Source organism: Neoarius graeffei, chromosome 26, assembly GCF_027579695.1.
Source record: "Neoarius graeffei isolate fNeoGra1 chromosome 26, fNeoGra1.pri, whole genome shotgun sequence".
NCBI classification, from domain to species: domain Eukaryota; kingdom Metazoa; phylum Chordata; class Actinopteri; order Siluriformes; family Ariidae; genus Neoarius; species Neoarius graeffei.
In genome coordinates, this window is record NC_083594.1 from 32,584,937 (window position 1) to 32,605,607 (window position 20,671).

At 41.7% G+C, this 20,671-nt stretch overlaps 1 protein-coding gene across 3 annotated transcripts in view; it reads left to right on the forward strand.

The window, feature by feature from the left end:
* unm_sa1614 (un-named sa1614) overlaps positions 1-17,148 on the forward strand; it is a 173,380-nt gene extending 156,232 nt beyond the window's left edge. For all 3 annotated transcript variants that reach the window (XM_060910398.1, XM_060910396.1, XM_060910399.1), the window contains 2 exons: positions 14,357-14,462; positions 15,890-17,148. In XM_060910398.1, the coding sequence (XP_060766381.1) occupies positions 14,357-14,431 (75 nt within the window). In that variant the 3' untranslated portion in view covers positions 14,432-14,462; positions 15,890-17,148. The remainder of the gene's footprint in view (positions 1-14,356; positions 14,463-15,889) is intronic.
* Positions 17,149-20,671: the final 3,523 nt, after the last annotated feature.

The following is a 20,671-nucleotide window of genomic DNA, read 5'->3' on the forward strand; positions in this document are numbered from 1 at the left end:
TTGAAATTTCATGCCAAATATTGGCTCATTTGAAATTTCATGACAGCAACACATCTCAAAAAAGTTGGGACAGGGGCAATAAGAGGCTGGAAAAGTTAAAGGTACAAAAAAGGAACAGCTGGAGGACCAAATTGCAACTCATTAGGTCAATTGGCAATAGGTCATTAACATGACTGGGTATAAAAAGAGCATCTTGGAGTGGCAGCGGCTCTCAGAAGTAAAGATGGGAAGAGGATCACCAATCCCCCTAATTCTGCGCCAACGAATAGTGGAGCAATATCAGAAAGGAGTTCGACAGTGTAAAATTGCAAAGAGTTTGAACATATCATCATCTACAGTGCATAATATCATCAAAAGATTCAGAGAATCTGGAAGAATCTCTGTGCGTAAGGGTCAAGGCCGGAAAACCATACTGGGTGCCTGTGATCTTCGGGCCCTTAGACGGCACTGCATCACATACAGGCATGCTTCTGTATTGGAAATCTCAAAATGGGCTCAGGAATATTTCCAGAGAACATTATCTGTGAACACAATTCACTGTGCCATCCACCGTTGCCAGCTAAAACTCTATAGTTCAAAGAAGCATCCGTATCTAAACATGATCCAGAAGTGCAGACGTCTTCTCTGGGCCAAGGCTCATTTAAAATGGACTGTGGCAAAGTGGAAAACTGTTCTGTGGTCAGACGAATCAAAATTTGAAGTTCTTTATGGAAATCAGGGACGCCGTGTCATTCGGACTAAAGAGGAGAAGGACGACCCAAGTTGTTATCAGCGCTCAGTTCAGAAGCCTGCATCTCTGATGGTATGGGGTTGCATTAGTGCGTGTGGCATGGGCAGCTTACACATCTGGAAAGACACCATCAATGCTGAAAGGTATATCCAGGTTCTAGAGCAACATATGCTCCCATCCAGACGACGTCTCTTTCAGGGAAGACCTTGCATTTTCCAACATGACAATGCCAAACCACATACTGCATCAATTACAGCATCATGGCTGTGTAGAAGAAGGGTCTGGGTACTGAACTGGCCAGCCTGCAGTCCAGATCTTTCACCCATAGAAAACATTTGGCGCATCATAAAACGGAAGATACAACAAAAAAGACCCGAGACAGTTGAGCAACTAGAATCCTACATTAGACAAGAATGGGTTAACATTCCTATCCCTAAACTTGAGCAACTTGTCTCCTCAGTCCCCAGACGTTTACAGACTGTTGTAAAGAGAAAAGGGGATGTCTCACAGTGGTAAACATGGCCTTGTCCCAACTTTTTTGAGATGTGGTGTTGTCATGAAATTTAAAATCACCTAATTTTTCTCTTTAAATGATACATTTTCTCGGTTTAAACATTTGATATGTCATCTATGTTCTATTCTGAATAAAATATGGAATTTTGAAACTTCCACATCATTGCATTCCGTTTTTATTTACAATTTGTACTTTGTCCCAACTTTTTTGGAATCGGGGTTGTACATACACACACACACACACACACACACACACACACACACACACACACACACACGCTGGTTCAAATAAACAAACAGTCAAGGGCACTTGAGGTATAGCAGGTAAACATGAAATAAGCAGTATAAACGAACTCGCAGCTGTTAAGGTGAGGTAGTGCAGAATAGTGCAAATGAGCGAGGTAAAGTGAGATGTGCGGTCCCTGAGTTCAGTGCGTTAATGAATGATGAGATGTATGTGTGTGTGTGTTTGCGTGTGTGTGTTGGGGGGAAACTGTGAGGATGACATGTCAGATGCTGAAGGGGGGGCAGGGGTGTGTGCGAGCAGAATCTGTGGCAGGGGGCAGAGGGGGGAGGAGTGGAGCCTCCTGACTGCCTGGTGAAAGAAACTGTTCTTGAGCCAGCTGGTTTTGGCCTGGAGACTCTGCAGTCTCCTCCCCAATGGCAGCAGTCTGAAGAGGCTGTGAGATGGGTGGGTGGGGTCACCTGCAATCCTGATGACTTTGCTGGTGAGGCGGGAGTTATAAATATCCATTAGAGAAGGGAGAGAGACACCAATGATCCTCTCAGCTGCTCTCACGATGCGCTGCAAAGACTTGCAGCAGGACACGGTGCAGGCGCCGTACCACACGGTGATGCAGCTTGTCAGAATCACCGTACAGTCAGTATCATCGTACAGTCAGTATGATCTAATTTTATATTGATTAGGTTACTGGAACAAACTCTCTGAATATTTCTACCTTTTTGTTTAGCTCGGGGAACAGACACAGTCTCGATATAGTGGACCCTGAGTGACGACTCTGTGCAGCACGGTGGTGTAGTGGTTAGCACGGTCGCCTCACAGCAAGAAGGTTCCGGGTTTGAACCCAGCAGCCGGCGAGGGCCTTTCTGTGTGGAGTTTGCATGTTCTCCCCGTGTCTGCGTGGGTTTCCTCCGGGTGCTCCGGTTTCCCCCACAATCCAAAGACATGCAGTTAGGTTGACGTGGGGTGGCCTTGGGCTGAGGTGCCCTTGAGCAAGGTACCTGACCCCTGACTGCTCCCCGGGCTGCCCACTGCTCTGAGTGTGTGTGCGTATGTTCACTGCTTCAGATGGGTTAAATGCAGAGGATGAATTTCACTGTGCTTGAAGTGTGCATGTGACAAATAACGGTTTCCTCTTCTTCTTAAAGCTAGCAGACAGTCGGTCTAGCCTGTTCGTCTGCTCCCTGGCCTTGGCTCTGGATTGTCAGAAATTAACTAGGCCTGTTCTGAGACTATGACCTATGCTGCAGGAAATGAGAGCAGCACCTTTCTGAGTAGGATGGATACCGTCCCGCCCTAACAGGCCAGCAGTGCCCTCAAAATTAGCCCAATTATCTATAAAGCCCACACTTTTTTCAGAGCACCACCTGGACAACCAGCAGTTCAGCGACCATAACCTGCTGTAAGCTACATTGCCACGCCACACTGGGATGGGGCCAGAGCATACTACAGCATCGGACATCGCCTTCGCTAATTTAAACACCTCTACAAAGCTACTCGTAGTAACCTCAGACTGACGAAGGCATATATCATTAGCTCCTGCATGGATAACTATCTTTGTGAACCTGTGCTTGCCTAGGACCCTAAGATTACCTGCTATGTCCGGCACCCTGGCTCCTGGTATACACCTGACTAAAGCTGCTGGTGCCCCTAAAGGCTGAGCTAATTTCATGTGCCGTATGATAGAGTCCCCTATAACCAGAGCTCTTTCAGGTTTCTCAGTGGGTGCATCACTAAGGAGAGCAAACCTGTTTGACACGTGACGCGGAGAGGAGTGGTGCCCCTGTGGACGATCCTCAGCGGTAGCTTTGACTCTACACTTATGCTGCCGAGTCATCACCCATTTGCCCCGCTGTAATGGCTCTAATGCCGGAGATGGGGGATTGCTAACTCCACCTAGGGCATCCAGACATTCCCTTACAGAAACTACACTGTTCTCACGCTCACTAGCCTTCTCTAAAGCCTGGACACGTGCTTCTAACACTATAATCTTCTCCGTTAGAGAGCTAACTAATCTGCACTTATCACAAATAAAGCTATCGCTAGCGACAGAGGAAGAATGACTAAACATCCTGCACTCAGCACACTGAACCGGCTGAAGGTGTGCCATGATGAAAGGATTCACGTGCCTTAATCGAAGATCTGTTGCTATTAAAGCAGATCCGATGTGGATGGCCTCCCCTTGTGGTCTTTACGCAGGAGGAGAAAAAAAAGAAAAAGAAAGCTTCCGGTCTCGGTGTAATCACATTCTAATTACAATTACAAGTACAATTATTTGTAAAGGGTTGGATTTTATTCTTTGTTGTTCCCTTTTCCTCTTTTGGACAAAAGGTTTTCAGTGGCATTCCTAATAAATATAGTTAGCTGATGTTAATGATATTTAAAGATAGTCAAACATATTAATAAGCTTTTTATTTCTGTCATGTTGAGGAGGTTGAGGTGGATGCAAGCACAGTTAATGGGGTTTATTGTGCGTTGAAACATAGTCAGATAAGTCCAAATCAACAGGCAAAAGCATTGTCAGAAACAGGCAAAATTCAGGCGAACAACAAACTGCATGGAGAAGGCAAAACAAACAACAGAATCAGGAGACAGAACAATCTCAAAACCAGGAGAGTACACACTCAATACAATGGCTTGGTAAATATATATGTATATACAGTTGTGGTCACACGTTTACATACAGTGGCATGACCATCATCTTGGATATACGGTAAATGTCATGGCAATATGTGGGCTTTCAGTAATTTCCTTGAGCTGTTCTTTTTCTGTGGCAGAATGATTGCATAGCATACATCTTTAATTAAAAAAAATAGAATTTGGTGCACAAGTTTTAATTTTCTTTGGGTTTTCTGAAATCAATACACAGTCAAAATTATACATACAGGGTCAAAAATTTACATACGCTCACTTAGATTATTAATTCAGAGGTGCTGAAACCTCCAAAATATCTCTAAGGCCGAGGTCTCTTCCTGTTAGTGATCATGATTGACTACAGCTGGTAGCTTCTCTGTGCCTTCATAAAAAGGGTTTGTTTACAGCACTCATTGGATTGACCAACACACAGTAAAATGGGAAAGTCCAAGGAGCTCAGTGCAGATCTGAGAAAGAGGATCGCAGATATACACAACTCCGGAATGTCTCTTGGAGCCATTTCTAAACAACTACAAATTCCAACATCAGTTCAAGCAATTGTATGCAAGTTATTGTGGGGTGTAGTCACTTTGCCAAGCCAATTTGCTTCAAGAAAACCCAAACTGTCACCCTCAGCTGAAAGGAAATTGGTTTGGATGGTCAGGAACAACCTGGGAACCACCATGGCACAGCCCTGCCATGAACTGGAAGCTGATGGATCACTGTCTGCAGTTCAGGTCACCATGGACTAAGAGGCTTCTATCCAAGAAATAACCCCCTGCTCCAAAATTGACACCATCAAGCTTAATTAAAGTTTGAAGCTGACCACACGGACAAAGAAAAAGCCTTCTGGAGGATAGCTGTATGGTCAGATGAGACAAAGATTGAATTGTTTGGCCACAATGACCACCATGTCCAGAGGGACACTGTACCAGCTGGTGGTGGTAGGATCATCATGCTCTGGGGGTGTTTTGCTGCCAGTGAAACTGGTTCATTGCACAAAGTGGATGGAATAATGAAGAAGGAGGACTACCTCAGAATTCTTCAGCATAAACTATCAGAAACTTGAACACGACTTGGGACTTGAAAGTTACAACAGGACAATGAACCCAAACATGCATCAGAGCTGGTTGTGGAGGATAAAGCAGGCTAATATTAAGCTTAAAACAAGTCCTGACTTCAACCCTATTGAAAATATATGGACCGTGCTTATAAGTCGAGTCCATGCCAAGAAAAAAAATTTAATTGAACTCTACCAATTCTACCATTAAGAATTGTGAAATATCCAACCAGAATTCTGCCAGAAGCTTGTTCATGGTAAACAAAGACATCTCATCTCATCTCATTATCTCTAGCCGCTTTATCCTGTTCTACATGGTCGCAGGCAAGCTGGAGCCTATCCCAGCTGACTACGGGCGAAAGGCGGGGTACACCCTGGACAAGTCAGCAGGTCATCACAGGGCTGACACATAGACACAGACAACCATTCACACTCACAAGCACACCTACGGTCAATTTAGAGTCACCAGTTAACCTAACCTGCATGTCTTTGGACTGTGGGGGAAATCGGAGCACCCGGAGGAAACCCACGTGGACACGGGGAGAACATGCAAACTCTGCACAGAAAGGTCCTCGTCGGCCACGGGGCTCAAACCCGGACCTTCTTGGTGTGAGGCGACAGCGCTAACCACTACACCACCGTGCCACCCCGCGAAGAGACATTTTACCCAAATATTAGGTGTGCTGTATGTATATTTTTGACCCTGTATGTATAATTTTGACCCTGTGTTGATTTCAGAAAACCCAAAGAAAATTAAAACTTGTGCACCAAATTCTAGTGTGTTTTTTTAATTAAAGATGTATGCTGTATATTCTGCCACAGACAAAGAACAGTTCAAAGAAATTACTGAAAGCCCAAATATTGCCATGACATTCATATCCAAGATGACATTCATGTCATATATAAACTTCTGACCACAACTGTGTACACACACACACACACACACACACACACACACACACACACACACACACAATCACGGGTAAAAAAAACCAGGTGCAACAAATAATGACACAATGGGATGATGGCCAGTCACGTGACGAGACAAGGGCAGAGATGAGACATGAACAAAAGCACATGGTAATGTAAATAGGCAGAGTCTTGCAGAAGTGCATGTCTTGCGCTGCAGGCTGTAAACAGTTCAACGCGCTTAAAGCGAGAGTGGAGATTCCTGACAATTTCACATTAATGAACCCAAAACAATTTTGAGTTAACTTGACAGGATGTGAAGGTGGTCTGTTGGTACATCTTTCAAGTGGGAAAATTGAACTAAATAGAGACTGTGACTAATTCACAGTAATTTGCACTAGCTGTTACAAATCGGGACATCTGGTCACCATACCCTATAGATCTGAAACAATAAGAGATAGAGAATGATGCTTAGTGAAGAAAAGTTGCGACCTGCTGCCCTGAACAAAATTTTTAAAAAACCTGAAAAAATCATGAAAATTAATAGAGTTATAAGTGATTGAAAAAAATCCAGTTTTTCATGGATCAGTCTAGATCAGTGATCTGGATCACCACTAAAAGTCATAGCAACGTAATTCAGCCTAGATGTATTCTGCATGTGAAATTTGGTGATGATTGGTTGAAAACTGAGGGAGAAATAGCGTCCTAAAGAACGTTAGGATAATAATAATAATAAGAAGAAGAAGAAGAATAAGAATCTTTTAAGTGAAAAGATGTATGAACACCTTAGCAAGAACAAGCTACTACGTGAAGAACAAAAGGGATGCAGGAAAGGATCGCGTGGTACCAAAGACCAACTCCTAATAGATAAGGCTATTCTGAAGAACTGCAGGAGAAGACAGACAAATTTGTCAATAGTGTGGATTGACTACCGAAAGGCACATGATATGGTTCCACATTCATGGATCCTGAAGTGCATGGACATGGTTGGAGTTGCTGGAAATGTGGCAAGAATGTTATGGAATAGTATGTCTAACTGAAAAACGATCTTGACTTCAAGTGGAACAAAACTTGGTGAGGTGAAGATAAGGAGAGGAATTTTCCAGGGGGACTCATTGTCACCACTCTTGTTTGTCATGATCGTGCTCCTGCTAACCCTTATTCTGCAGAAAACACGAGCTGGATACAAGCTGGGGAAGGACATGAAGCAGATAAGTCATCTGCTGTTCATGGACGACCTCAAGCTCTACGCCAGCAGCACAGAGTAACTTGACTCTTTGGCCCAAACTGTCAGAATCTTCTCCCAAGATATATGAATGTCATTTGGCTTCGACAAGTGTGCTGTACTAGAGATGAGAAAGGGAAGTAAGGTGGACAGCACTGGAATAGAGCTGCCTCACGACAAGCATCTGAGAGAAGTGGAAGAAGGCGGATACAAACACCTGGGCATCATGTAACTAAACCAAACACTTCATGTTTGTAAATGAAGAGTAAGATCAGATACGAGTACATCAGGCATGTGAAGATGCTATGTAGGAACAAGCTGAATGGTGGAAATCTGATTGAGGGAATTAATGTGTGGGCAGGTGGTGTAGTACGCTACAGGGCAGGAATTGTTGAGTGGACAAAGGAGGAGCTCCAGAACCTCGATCGTAAGACAAGGAAGGTCATGGTGATGAACCAATGCTTACACACAAGACGCAATGTGGCGTGTTTGTATCTACTTAGGAGGGAAGGTGGTAGAGGATTGATTGGTATTGAGGAATCTATTACGGCTGAGAGCAAGTCATTGTACAGGTATTTAAAGGAGAGTAAAGAATGGATGCTATAGGCTGCACTCAAGTTAAAGGTGATCATTGAGACAGAGAGTTTAGAGGACTACAAGGTGCAAATGTATCAGGAGAAAGTTAATGGATGGAAAGAGAAACCCCTCCACAGTGTGTTTGCTCACCAAACTGAAGAGTTGGCTGGAGAAGAGTCTTGGAGGTGGCTGTGGAATGGGTTCTTAAAGAAGGAGACAGAGGGTATGATATGTGCAGCCCAAGAGCAGGCCCTGCACACAAACTCCATAAAGCACAGCATCGATGGTACATCTGAAATACCACTGTGCAGACTGTGTGGGACAACATTGGAGAGCATACAAAACATTGTAAGTGGATGCTCACAACTCGTTCAACGTGAGTATGGAAGGCGCCATGACAAAGTTGCATTATGCATTCACTGGGAGTTGAGCAGAAAATATGGCCTCGAAGCTGCCAAGAGATGGTACGAGCACAAACTGCAGGCGAAGAGAACAAATCTGTTAAACTGATGTGGGATATGACTACCGTAAAATACCAAATAATAGCCGAGTTCCAATTAACCGCCGAGTTCCCTTTAACGGCCGGGTGTACGCGTGTGTTGTGACAAATAAAGGCCGGTTCCGAATACTCGCCGGGGTCTAAAAAAAAAAAAAAAAAAAAGCGTCCGAACGTTCTATCTAGAATCTTGAGGCCCAGCACTTTTCTGGTTTTCTGGTGTTTAAACGATTTTGCATTGCATAGTTTTCTACCGAAACAATATGAATGAATGAATGAATGAATGAATGAATGAATGAATGAAATTATTTCTATAATACTGTTTACAACATTTTGTTACGTGATAATAAACATGCCATTTCAATGTTATAATCTTGGTCTACCGTAATATTTCTTGAGGAATGCAACTCCGTAACTTTTGACAGATGTCTTAGCCACCCCTTTGGGTATACCCAACGAAAGCCAGCGTGTGTGGTGACATTGAGGACTGCGGGTTTCCAAGGTTGGACTGCTGCTTCTGTTAAACGACCTAAATTGCCGAATGCATGCGTCAAAGCACACACTGAGTTTTATTAAAGACCTTATACCATTTCACTTGCCCTTACCCATTCGGATCTGGAAGACGCTTTACAAAAAAGGTGAGAGCGTTCTAACATGCATTTCAGTCTGCTCGCGGCCAATCTAATCCAAGGGGCCTTTTCAACAAGTAATCTGTCGTGCAAGTTGGGCAGAAGCACGCGTCAGGCAGGCAACATGTAGGCCTACAAGTCAGTAACCTATTCAACTAACTTTCATCCGAACTTTAAGTTTTCTACCGGGTCGAGCCACCGTACCAACTCACTCGGGGAATAGGCTCATATCGGCCAAATAGGGAGACGTCTTGGAGAGAAACGTGATGCAAGATGACAGTATGTAGCCACTGCAGGTCACTTATTTTTCAGCATAAGAAAAAACCCTTTGGTTTGACACTTCGCACCCTAATTATGTTGCTTCAACGTCGCGTCCTCCATGCAATTTCAGATTGACAGACATCGCGAAGCGCAAAGGGTGGAGGCTGCATGGGTGAGGGTGACAGCAAGTGACCATAACTTTGCAGAGTAATTAAATCACAGTGCTGCGCACAGACAATGGTGTGGTTTCTTGATTATTTTGTAAAGCATGCGCTTAACTAGTCATTAACAGGAAAAGGTGTGTGATTTATCCTTTATCCACCCCGACTGTGCCATGCGAAGATGCATTCTGCGTCTTCAAAATTCCCCGAAGTCGGCACCGTGCTATCTGTAATCTAACTCTAAACAAACTGTAAGTTATACTGGTTAAAAGTAGGCCTATCTGAGAATGATTTTTTCCCCCGTTTTGAGGTAGATTTTGGGGAAGGTGTTTGTGAAGAAGGAATTAATCGCCTGTTCCAAATAGCCGCCTAGTCTCTAATACGCGCCGGGTCTCTTACGTGATTGAGACAAATAATCGCCCGGGCTATTATTTGGTATTTTACGGTATTTACACAGACAAAGAGGTAGAACACAACGGACCAGACATCACCCTTATATGTAAGGACCGGCACGAGTGGATAATGATTGACGTAGCTGTCCCATGGGACCAGAACACCAAGACGACAGAGGAATGGAAGGTGCAGAAATATCAGGACTTAACAGATCAAGTGAGGAAGCTCCATCAGGGGACTGTAACAGTTTTTCCATTTGTCACTGGTGCACTGGGAACTGTTTGGAGTGTATTGGGTATACAAAAAAAGTTAGGCATACCAGACATAACCAGCAGTGCACAGTTATCGGCCTTGCTAGGAACTGCTCACATCCTGAGGGAAGGTGTTGTGCCTCTAAGCTGCGGGTAGGAGCATGATGCATAGCAATCCAGACCAACACCTTTGAGTTGGAGAGAATCGCGAAGAAGAAGTTAGAAAGATCCTGAGTGAGAATAACAATTTGCACCAGCGCTGCTCGCACAAATTAATTTAGAGCCACCAGTTAGCCTAACCTACATGTCTTTGGACCCACACAGGCACGGGGAGACCGTGCAAACTCCACACAGATAGGTCCCTGTCAGCCACTGGGCTCGAACCCAGAACCTTCTTGCTGTGAGGCAACAGTGCTAACCACTACACCACCGTGCCGCCACTACAAGTTTTGATGATAAATAAAAATTAAACATGTAGGCCTAGGTATTTTATTTTTGTTCCATGACTCTGCACTATGTCCCAAGTCTCCCAACATAATGTCCTAAATCTCCCCTCAATGTCTCATGTCTACCTGCAAAAAATAATGACAGGTAAAGTGAAGCCTGAAGGTCAGTGTATGTGACAAGCTGAGAAACTAATGCTGTGGTAAGTGGGTATAGTAAATACTCTCTAATGTAATATGAATGTGATGCTACCTGCAGAGAATTTCACACAATCTACAAAAGCTGAAAATTTGTCCCAGGTCTCCCCGCTCTCCCCTACTAACGTGAAATGAGGACAGGCTTCCAGGTGGTCAGTAAAGATCTGAGAGTTCTTTGCTTCACTTGCATTCCAGGTTCACATATCAGCTGGCTTGTCTGCTGTTTTTATTAGGGGAAAAACAGAAGAGTGCTCTTTTGGCATATTTTGCAGTGTAATCCAATGCTTACAAAAAGTCTAATTTTTTTCAGGGCACACCCCATACTTAAATACTTCTGCTAAACATGACTAACCAGCTACTAGCTTTTACAAGAAGAGGCCATTTGTTTTTGCAGACATTCAACTAACCACATTTACTCACCAAAGTTTCAACTATTTCAAATATTCTCTAATAACATATAAAATAGAAATGGTGCGTGAATGGGTTTTAATAGCCTGCTAAGGAATGCTGTTTGCAGTAGTAATGTTAGAGTGGAAGCTGACTGTTTACCAACTAATCTGAATATGGGGGGGGGGGGGAGTTGTCTGTATTCAGACAAAGTTTACACAGCTGCTTAAGCTGATTTTCTGGATGACCCATTTATTTTATTAAAATTCTTGCATGCACTTTAAACCTTCGAGTCCTGAAAAAAAATTGAGGGATAGAAAATTCAGACAGACCAAGCTGATTGCATCCCCCCCCCCCGCCCCCTTTGGTGTTAATTGCAATAAGATAAAGCATTAAAGGAAGAAACAGTTACAGTTAAGAGTAATAAGATTAAATATTAATGAAATGTAAGTAAGGATTCAAATAGCATTTAATCTAATAGTAATGGTCTAATACAAGGATTTCCAAAATTGTTCTGGTAAATTAACTTAAATGGACATTATGAATTTTCTGCAACCCTAAACCTTCATCACCCTACATTATTTATTTATTAAATTCCAGACGTGTAATTTAGGGCTGCTGTAACATTTGGACACTTTACTATATATTATTATGTCAGTAATATACATATGTTTAATAAGTCCATGAAGACCTATCACCTTTGCACAGATTGGTGTGGAAGAACTCAAGTTATTCTAATGGCAAAGGGGGACTAAATCTGGAATGGGATGTTTAAAAAGCACACATTAATGTAATAGTCAGGGGTCCGCTTACTTTTGGCAGTATTGAGTATATACACAAAAGTTGCAAATATGATTACAACTTTCAAAGTTCTGAAGCTTGTGGCCAACTATGTGTAGAAAAGATATCAGCTGTGGGTGGTGCATCTGAAGCTAAATGATTCAAACAAGCCGACTTTTTGGTCATCTTGTACAGAACATGAAATTATTACTTTCTTGCACTCAGTAAAGCTTACTCTGAGCAGCTCCTTTGCAGGCACGTTTCTATATTTTACTGCTGTGTATCATGCCAGTGTTTGTGTGGAACTCACAAGCAGCATCAGTACTTATTATAGCAGGAGCTGATTTTATGCCATCAAAGCAGTGGGGTTCTCATTGCACTGTGAATATCATAGCTCTAACAGTATCATGCTGTATGCACCTATGTAGTCTTAGTTCACAAAGGAATAGATGAAATGACTGGTCCAGCGTGCTCTCTCTCTCTCTCGCGCTCGCTCTCTCTCTTTTATTCTGTCTGTGTACTTAGTCAGGTGTCCACGAGTCTCCAGTGTGTGTTTAAATAATACCCTGCAGATGCAGCTCTGCTGAACACAATAAACCCTGCAAGACCAATCAAAGGAACAGATTGTAGCATACAGTGAAGATCAAAATTAGAGAACAATTTATAAATACTTGATTTATTCTGAGATATTGTTAATCTTCATTGTTCAGAATTTGAAGTTATATCAGCTGTGTTTATACTACTCTTGTACTAGCATGTTTTTTTTTTAAATGACCAAGGTACTTCAACAAAAACTTATTTTGTGTGAAACACAGTGATCAAAATCAAAGAACAGTAACCATTGTAGCAGAAGAGAAAATTAAAACTTTTTTTTTGAGAGCTACAGGATTCAAAACTTAATAGGAAGTGTAGAGGCCCTTGCTTTGTCTGATTTTAGCACATCTGTGCCCACGGGACATCACTAGTTTCTCACACTGCTCTGGTTTGATCTTGGTCCATTCTTCTTGCAGTCTCTTCCACAGTTTGCTAACTGTAGTGGGTTTCTTAGCCGTTACTTTGTCACCAGGGATTTTCCAGAGATACTCTATAGGGTTTAGATCTGGACTCTAGGGTGGCCATTTCATTTTTTCAGTGTTCTTCGCTTCAAGGAACTGCTTTACCCATTTTGCAGTGTGATAGGGCATTGTCTTGCATGAAAATTGCAAGCTGATTGGGAGACGCTTGCAGTGAAGGCAGTGCAAGTTGATGAAGGAGGTTCTGATAAACATTTGCCATGTAGCTGTACAAGAGGCCCAACTCCGGCTGCAGAAGACATCCCCCAAACCATGACACTTCCTCCTCCAAATTTAACTGACTTAATTTCACACTTTGGGTTCAGTCTTCCCCCAGTTCAATGCTGAACATAATGTTTCCCATCAGGCCCAAATAAATTGAACTTGCTCTCATCACTGAAGTGAACTTTGGACCAGTTCTCCTCTGTCCACACAACATGCTCCTCAGCAAAGGCTAGTCTAGCCTTTTTATTCTTTCTGCTTCTGAGAGGTTTGGTCACTGCAGAGTGGGCTTTCAGTCCGAATTGTCTTAAACGGCGAGACGCTGTATGCCGAGACGGATCCTTGCTCTGTTCAGCACTGAACTGGCGAGCAATTCCAGCTGCAGTCTTGAACCAATTCCCCATTGAAAGTCTCTGCATGATCCTGTCCTCTCGTGCATTTGTCTTATGTGGACAACCAGCCTTCTGGGGGGACTTAAATTAACTAGTGTCATTGTAAAGCTTCAATATTCTAGAAATCACAGACTTGGAACACCCAGCTTCTCTTGCAGTGGCTGAGAGGGTCATTCCTTTGGCCTTCATCTGGACAACCTGCTGTCACAGGGCTCCAGTCACCTTAGAGCGGCTTGCCATCTTGCAAAGCAACCTGGAGGGCTGCCAAATAAATAGGGCTTGTCAAATAATTAAAGAAATTGTCACCAGGTGCCAGATTAACACCAGTAACTGGGAGGTATCTGAAAGTGTTATCTAATTTTGATCAGATTTGTTCTTCAAATTTCTCATTTAAGGTTATTATATTGTGCTCCAGAATATATTTAAATTATGAAATATGCTCAAAAACCTGCCCTCCTATTCCTCTTAGGATACCTTCAAATATGAATAAGCAGTGACCTTTAAAATTTAGCAAACTATAGGTTGTTCTCAAATTTTGATCTCCACTGTATACGTAGCTCTCCGGAGAGAACAAAAGATGCGGAGATGGAGTGTAAACTTCTGTGGCAAAGAATCTCATGAAAACAACATGAGTTGAATGCTTCTTGCAGCCTGCAATCTTTTTTTTTGTCTTTCTTTCCCAGAGGTGTATTTTCTTAAACCACATTTCTGTAGTTAACTTTCCTTTTTTAAATATTGAACTATGCACTCTTTATCTGAACGTCTTATTGAAGTCTCTAAACTTCAACAATCTTTCCTTCCAGCATGGCTACATTGAGGGACAGCCAAACAAGACTGGCCTGTTTCCTGCATCTTTTGTCTCCATGTTGTCTGAATGATGCTGGGCAAAGGAGATCAAGACAAAGCAAGGTAGAAACACTGGAAGATTCCTGAGCAAGCAGTGCTTAGCCCACATGATTATGAATAATAATGAATAACACTATGTAATACAATAATTGTTCCTGGATAGTAAGTGTTATTTTATAATTGTTTATGCTTCAAAAGTATAGAAAATGGCTATTAATCCCCTCAAACCTTGGTTTTGTGACCAGGATGTTGGTATTTTGAAATGTATCTATTTACATTGAGAAAATGTCATGTGAATGAAAAGACACAAATTCTGCTGTTTTCTCAATGAAAACAGGTAGATTTTCAAAACACCAATGTCATGGTCACAAAAGCAGTTTGAGGGGGATAACAGCTATTCTCTGGTGGTGTTTACATTAGACCGTATCAGCGGATCATCAGATTAACGTTTTTAAAACGATTCGCATGCACACAGCAACGCCAATACACGATTTGCGTGCACACAGCAACGCCAATACACGGATACGCTAATCACATGACTAATTAGACGGCACGTCACATGATCCCAGTGCATATCGGGCATGCGCAAGTCACTCACCACTTGCAAGTGGAAGGATGGCAAGCGAACACCTTCTCCAGCAGATAAACACACCTGGCTGTGATGTTCATGTTCTCACTGAGTTTAAGCGCCTGAAGGAGGTAAATAAGTTGAAATGAGTAAATAAACCTCAGTGCGGCTCAGCGCTTCCTCCTGCGCTCCAAATCACTCCGCCCTGAACAGTGAGCGCCCTCTGGAGGGTGCACACTCCGGCCCTGCGCAGCTCACAGAGCGCGCGAGTGAAGCGCACGAGCAGTGATTCGGGACTGAGCCGCTGTGTGTGTGATCCCAACGCCAGCGAATCAGGAAGGTGGATGTCACAGTGACGTTGTCCAATGACGACGTCAGCTAGAGCTCAGCACAGCGTTTCCTCGTTCCTCAATGTTTACACAGCACCGGATCAGATACGAACTGGGTTGAATACGTGGGCCCTGGCGGATTCAAGTTGTTCTGCCTGTGGAGTCGTTTCCCGGCGTTTTAATGTGAACGGACAGTGCATCCGCGATGAAAACGAGACGGATACGATCTAATGTAAACACCGCCTCTATACTTTTGTGGTATAAGCAATTAGGAAATAACACATTGTCCGGGAACAAAAAAAAAATTGTTACAATAGTGATAATCAGTATTAAAAGGCAATGCACAGGCCCCCTTCTTATGGGTCATAACTACTATACAGCACAGCCACTCGCACAGGAGATCTATAGATCAGCATTGCTCTTTTTTCTCTTTCAGCCAAAAAGAGCTGTTTTTATCCATCCCCAATAAACATAATTAACTTAACTGATATTAGAAATATATGATCTAATGCCTACATATCTAATGTTACCCAAGTTGAATGCACTTTTTATCACATTAATGAACTCAAAAGATTCTCTCTTTACCTTGACAGAAAGTGAGGTGCCCTGTGAATCCAGTTGTGACCATGTGAGATGGGGGAGAAAGGGACGGGGCTTCCAGGTGGTGTCAGTTAATATCAGAGAGTTCAAAACACTTACACATCTGTCAATCATTCCTGGTTTATATGTCAGTTGGCTTATATCCTGTTTTTTGGTAAGAAAGACTGCTCGCTTGCCATATTTGGAATGCTAACGCTCAGATGTTAAACTGCAGGAGTCTTACTCAAAATACATAAAGGTTAGCAGGTCTGGTAACATCATATAATTAGCATAAACGTCACTGGATAATGGTGCAGTGTAAAATCTTATAATTCTTAAGAAACCTTACGGAGACAGTTGAATTGCTATATTTCACAAGCCTAGTTTACACTGGACAGCTATGTATCATGTATGATTGTCCAAAGATGTGAAATTATTAATCGTATAAGAGAAAAACAGTGAAGTCCTTTGAATTGTGATTTTCAACCATACACAACTAAAGGATTGTCTCATGATAACTCAATGGTGTCTTTAATTACATGTACGCATTATATTAAAGTATCAGTTTTTACATGAACATTTTTTTTTCTTTAGGGTCATTAAATTGTAAACTCATCACCTCAGCTCAAAGAAATGTATGGATGATTTTGTAGGAAGGATAGTATACTGTGCTATCATGCTTTCCTGATGGGTAAACAAGACCCTTTGATTATACAAATACAGTATTACACAACGTTTTCAAGAGATCTGCCTAAAAACAACACAAAAATATTCTGAAAAGATGTGATTTTTTTTCCTGCACTTGGAGACAGAAGATATTTAGTGACTTAGCTTAGAGCCTGGATGTGTGAGAGCATGGATATGGACGATGTGTATTTATATGTTGTGTATGTTGACTTAATAGAAAATAGGACAAATTGCTGGGTCAATTATTTTAAAAATAATGTTTGAACTGTATAATTTTATAAATAACAAGTCACCAAGATGAGTGATTTACTTCTTTATTTTTCTACTTGCACACTTGAGTAGAAGGTAAGGCCTGTGACGAATGCTTGTGAGGCCAAGACACAGAATTAACAACTGAATATAATATTTCTCTTTTGCTTCCTTCAAGTCTATGATGAAGTAAGTGAAAAAATTTATTTTTAAAAAATGTTATAGCAATCTGCATTAGCAATCTCTCTTTGCTATTTAATTTCAACCTTTTACTGTTTATAATTTTGAATATTTGATTTTTGAATAATAATGCTATAGAAACAAATGTCCTTGTCTACTGAATTTTCATGCATTTACAAAATTATATAGGCCATCTATTGATATTTCCATCTCAATAGGATGATTATGTTTTAAAGGGCTGATGACACGAACATGACTCTATGCAATTTCTTAAATAAACTATACAACATGGCAAACATGTTAGATTTCTGTTATAATTACGTGAAAAGAAGCTGTTGTTATGCGAATATCCAACTTTTAATTGCACAGCACACGAAAACTGGGTCCGTGGCTCGCGGCCATGTTGTGACGTCAGCGGAAGAACACGCTGCGGTTCACTGGCTGTTTTACTCATAGACATCCTATGGTTCTACTCTGGTTCTACTCAATGGAAATGGCGCATGAAAACGCCGGTGAACTCTCTAGTGCTAGCTCTTCCTCTTCTGGGAGTCTAGAATTGTGTTGATCTCTTCCGAATAGAATCTATGATAGCCTACCCTCTTTACCCTTTGCCTCTCGTTGCTAGGCGGCAGTTACATGAAAGCCGCAAGCTTTCACAAGCAAATACGTGACTGATATCACGCCGACTTTATGATTACATTTATGATTATCATGTAGAATCTATAGCTCTACGTACCTTTATCTTATATCGTTTCACAACACATGTTCTGACAGGAGGACTGTCTTTGGATCCGGCATAGCTACTAGTAGACCCCCTCCGGAATACTGGCAGTGTTGCCAGATTGGGAGGTTTCCCGCCCAGTTGGGCGGTTTCAAGTGCATTTTGGTGGGTTTTGAACATGGTTTGGGCTGGAAAACTTCAGCAGTATCTGGCAACAGATACTGCTGACGTTTTCCAGCCCAAAATATGTTCAAACCCCACCAAAATGCACTTGAAACTGCCCAACTGGGAGGGGAACCTCCCAATCTGGCAACACTGTGTAGGCACTGCTGATGGTAGTAACACACGTTTGTGCTGAACTGAACACCCAAGAGATTCTTTTAAGCTGGGAAGGGTGTCAAAACAATCCAAATCGAAGTGTTCAGAGCACAGGACGGATGTTGGTGAGGGCTCCCACTTGTCACGAGTGCACCTGACTTGCTTCACTCACTTCGCATGCAGCTCGGGATCTCTGGGAAACTTGAATAACTTACCCCATCCTTGTGGGTTTTGGAGCAAAAGCTGGCAACACAACGCGAAGGCATAATAACTATATATATATATATGAGTGATTCCACGCTTATGGGTACTGAAATGGGGACATGAACTTATTTTTAAAAATTCACCTAAAACCATTTCTTTTTTTTTTACCATCAGGTCACAAAACATGTAATCTTTAATGAATGATATGTTAAAAGATAACTTTAATTTTCTGAGATGTAATAAAAACATATTTATATGCCAAAGTCAGAACGTAACAGAAGTGTTGTGGACATATATATTCTCAATTTTAACAATGTAGAATTACTTTTTGAAACATAGGAAGGTGATGTTTTAGCAAATATAATTAATAAACATGTGTAGTAGAATAAACATACACATTCTTTCAATAAGATTAACATGGTATATAGCTAGATTGTAATTAATTTGTAACAGACGCGAGATGGACAATCGTAACAGAAGTAATGTAACAGACATCATTTTGGAACTCATAGGCTTGACTTTGGCATATAAATATGTTTTTATTACATCTCAGAAAATTAAAGTTATCTTTTAACATATCATTCATTAAAGATTACATGTTTTGTGACCTGATGGTAAAAAAAGAAATGGTTTTAGGTGAATAAGTTCATGTCCCCATTTCAGTACCCATAAGCGTGGAATCACTCATATATATATATATATATATATATATATATATATATATATATATATATATAATGTATAATAATAATACTAATAATGACAAACTGAACACCTGTCGCATCAACAACAAACTGGTAAGTTAGGAGGAAGGTTCTTTCGCTGACATCATATAGCCCCTCCTCCTCTTTCGTCTCCTGGGTGCTGCAGCCCCGTCAAATTTGCCCAAATAGCCGTGTTTTTTTATCATAACTTGTAAAATAGGCGCCTTCGTGAATTAATATATGGATCATCGGGAATTACTTTTTATGTTATAAAACATCGCCAAAGATGTCAAAAACGTGTCATCAGCACTTTAAGTGAATTTGTGCTCAAGGCAAGACTTTGAGTCTCAGTAGACCACAGTAATAACACTTATTTGACACAGGGTAAAAAAGTCAAGAACAAAAACCATAATACATTCATAAACATAAAATCACAAATTAATTAAACCACAGTTATATAAATACGGAGCCCTGGAAGGGACATGGAGCAGGAAATTTTTTTAATTTTTGTGAGATCTTGCAAAGTTTTTCATTTGGACCAATGTACTTATGGGTCAGTTTGGAAACTTATGATGATTACGTCCCCTTGCACAAAGCATTCTCTTTAGATTTCTCTCACGGCTGTGCACTGATTTAATGTATTTATGTTTGAGGCCGATTTCAAAATTCTATGATGGTTATGCGAGATCTCACATAGTTCTTTATTTAGGTCAATGTATTTCCAGGGCGGCACGGTGATGTAGTGGTTAGCGCTGTCGCCTCACAGCAAGAAGGTCCTGGGTTCTAGCCCCGTGGCCGGCGAGGGCCTTTCTGTGCGGAGTTTGCATGTTCTCCCCGTGTCCGCGTGGGTTTCCTCCGGGTGCTCCGGTTTCCCCCACAGTCCAAAGACATGCAGGTTAGGTTAACTGGTGACTCTAAATTGACCGTAGGTGTGAATGGTTGTCTGTGTCTATGTGTCAGCCCTGTGATGACCTGGCGACTTGTCCAGGGTGTACCCCGCCTTTCGCCCGTAGTCAGCTGGGATAGGCTCCAGCTTGCCTGCGACCCTGTAGAACAGGATAAAGCAGCTACAGATAATGAGATGAGATGAGTTCGGCAACACGAAAACAGGCTTTAGTGGAGACTAAACGCGCCAAATGGTATTTATGCACCTCCTACATTTCTGAAATGGCATGTATGCAAATCTAAATAAAGTTTACACAATTTAAAAATGAGATTTTCCTGTTGTTTTACAAACGCAAGCCGTAGTATATTCAAAATTGTGCTGCATTATCAGTGCTTATGGTATCCAGACTGTGTGACCAATCACATCATCTCTTGCTAGAGGGTATGCACGGATGTCACCAATTCCAGAAGTCACTGAGTGGCGGCGTTAGCATTCGGGTTGAATGCTGTGAAAGCCTAAATGAAAAACTTTGTTAAAGTTTTTGCAAGACCTCACAAAAGTAAATATTTTTTTCTTCATGTCCCTTCCAGGGCTCTGTATATAACAGGAAACTTAGCAAGAAAACGTAAAATAAAACTAAAAATTCAAGGTTCAGCATTTTCACCAGTCTAAAAGAAATTAAATGAACCACATGATATTAAATAACATAATGAATTACTGAAATTTCTACTTGATCAGTGCTGCTGTGAAAAGGCCACAGACACCCAATGCTGAGAACAGCTGAGGTTTTATGATCTCATTTATGATTTACACCAAAAATGCCATGCATAAATATTCACCCCCTTGG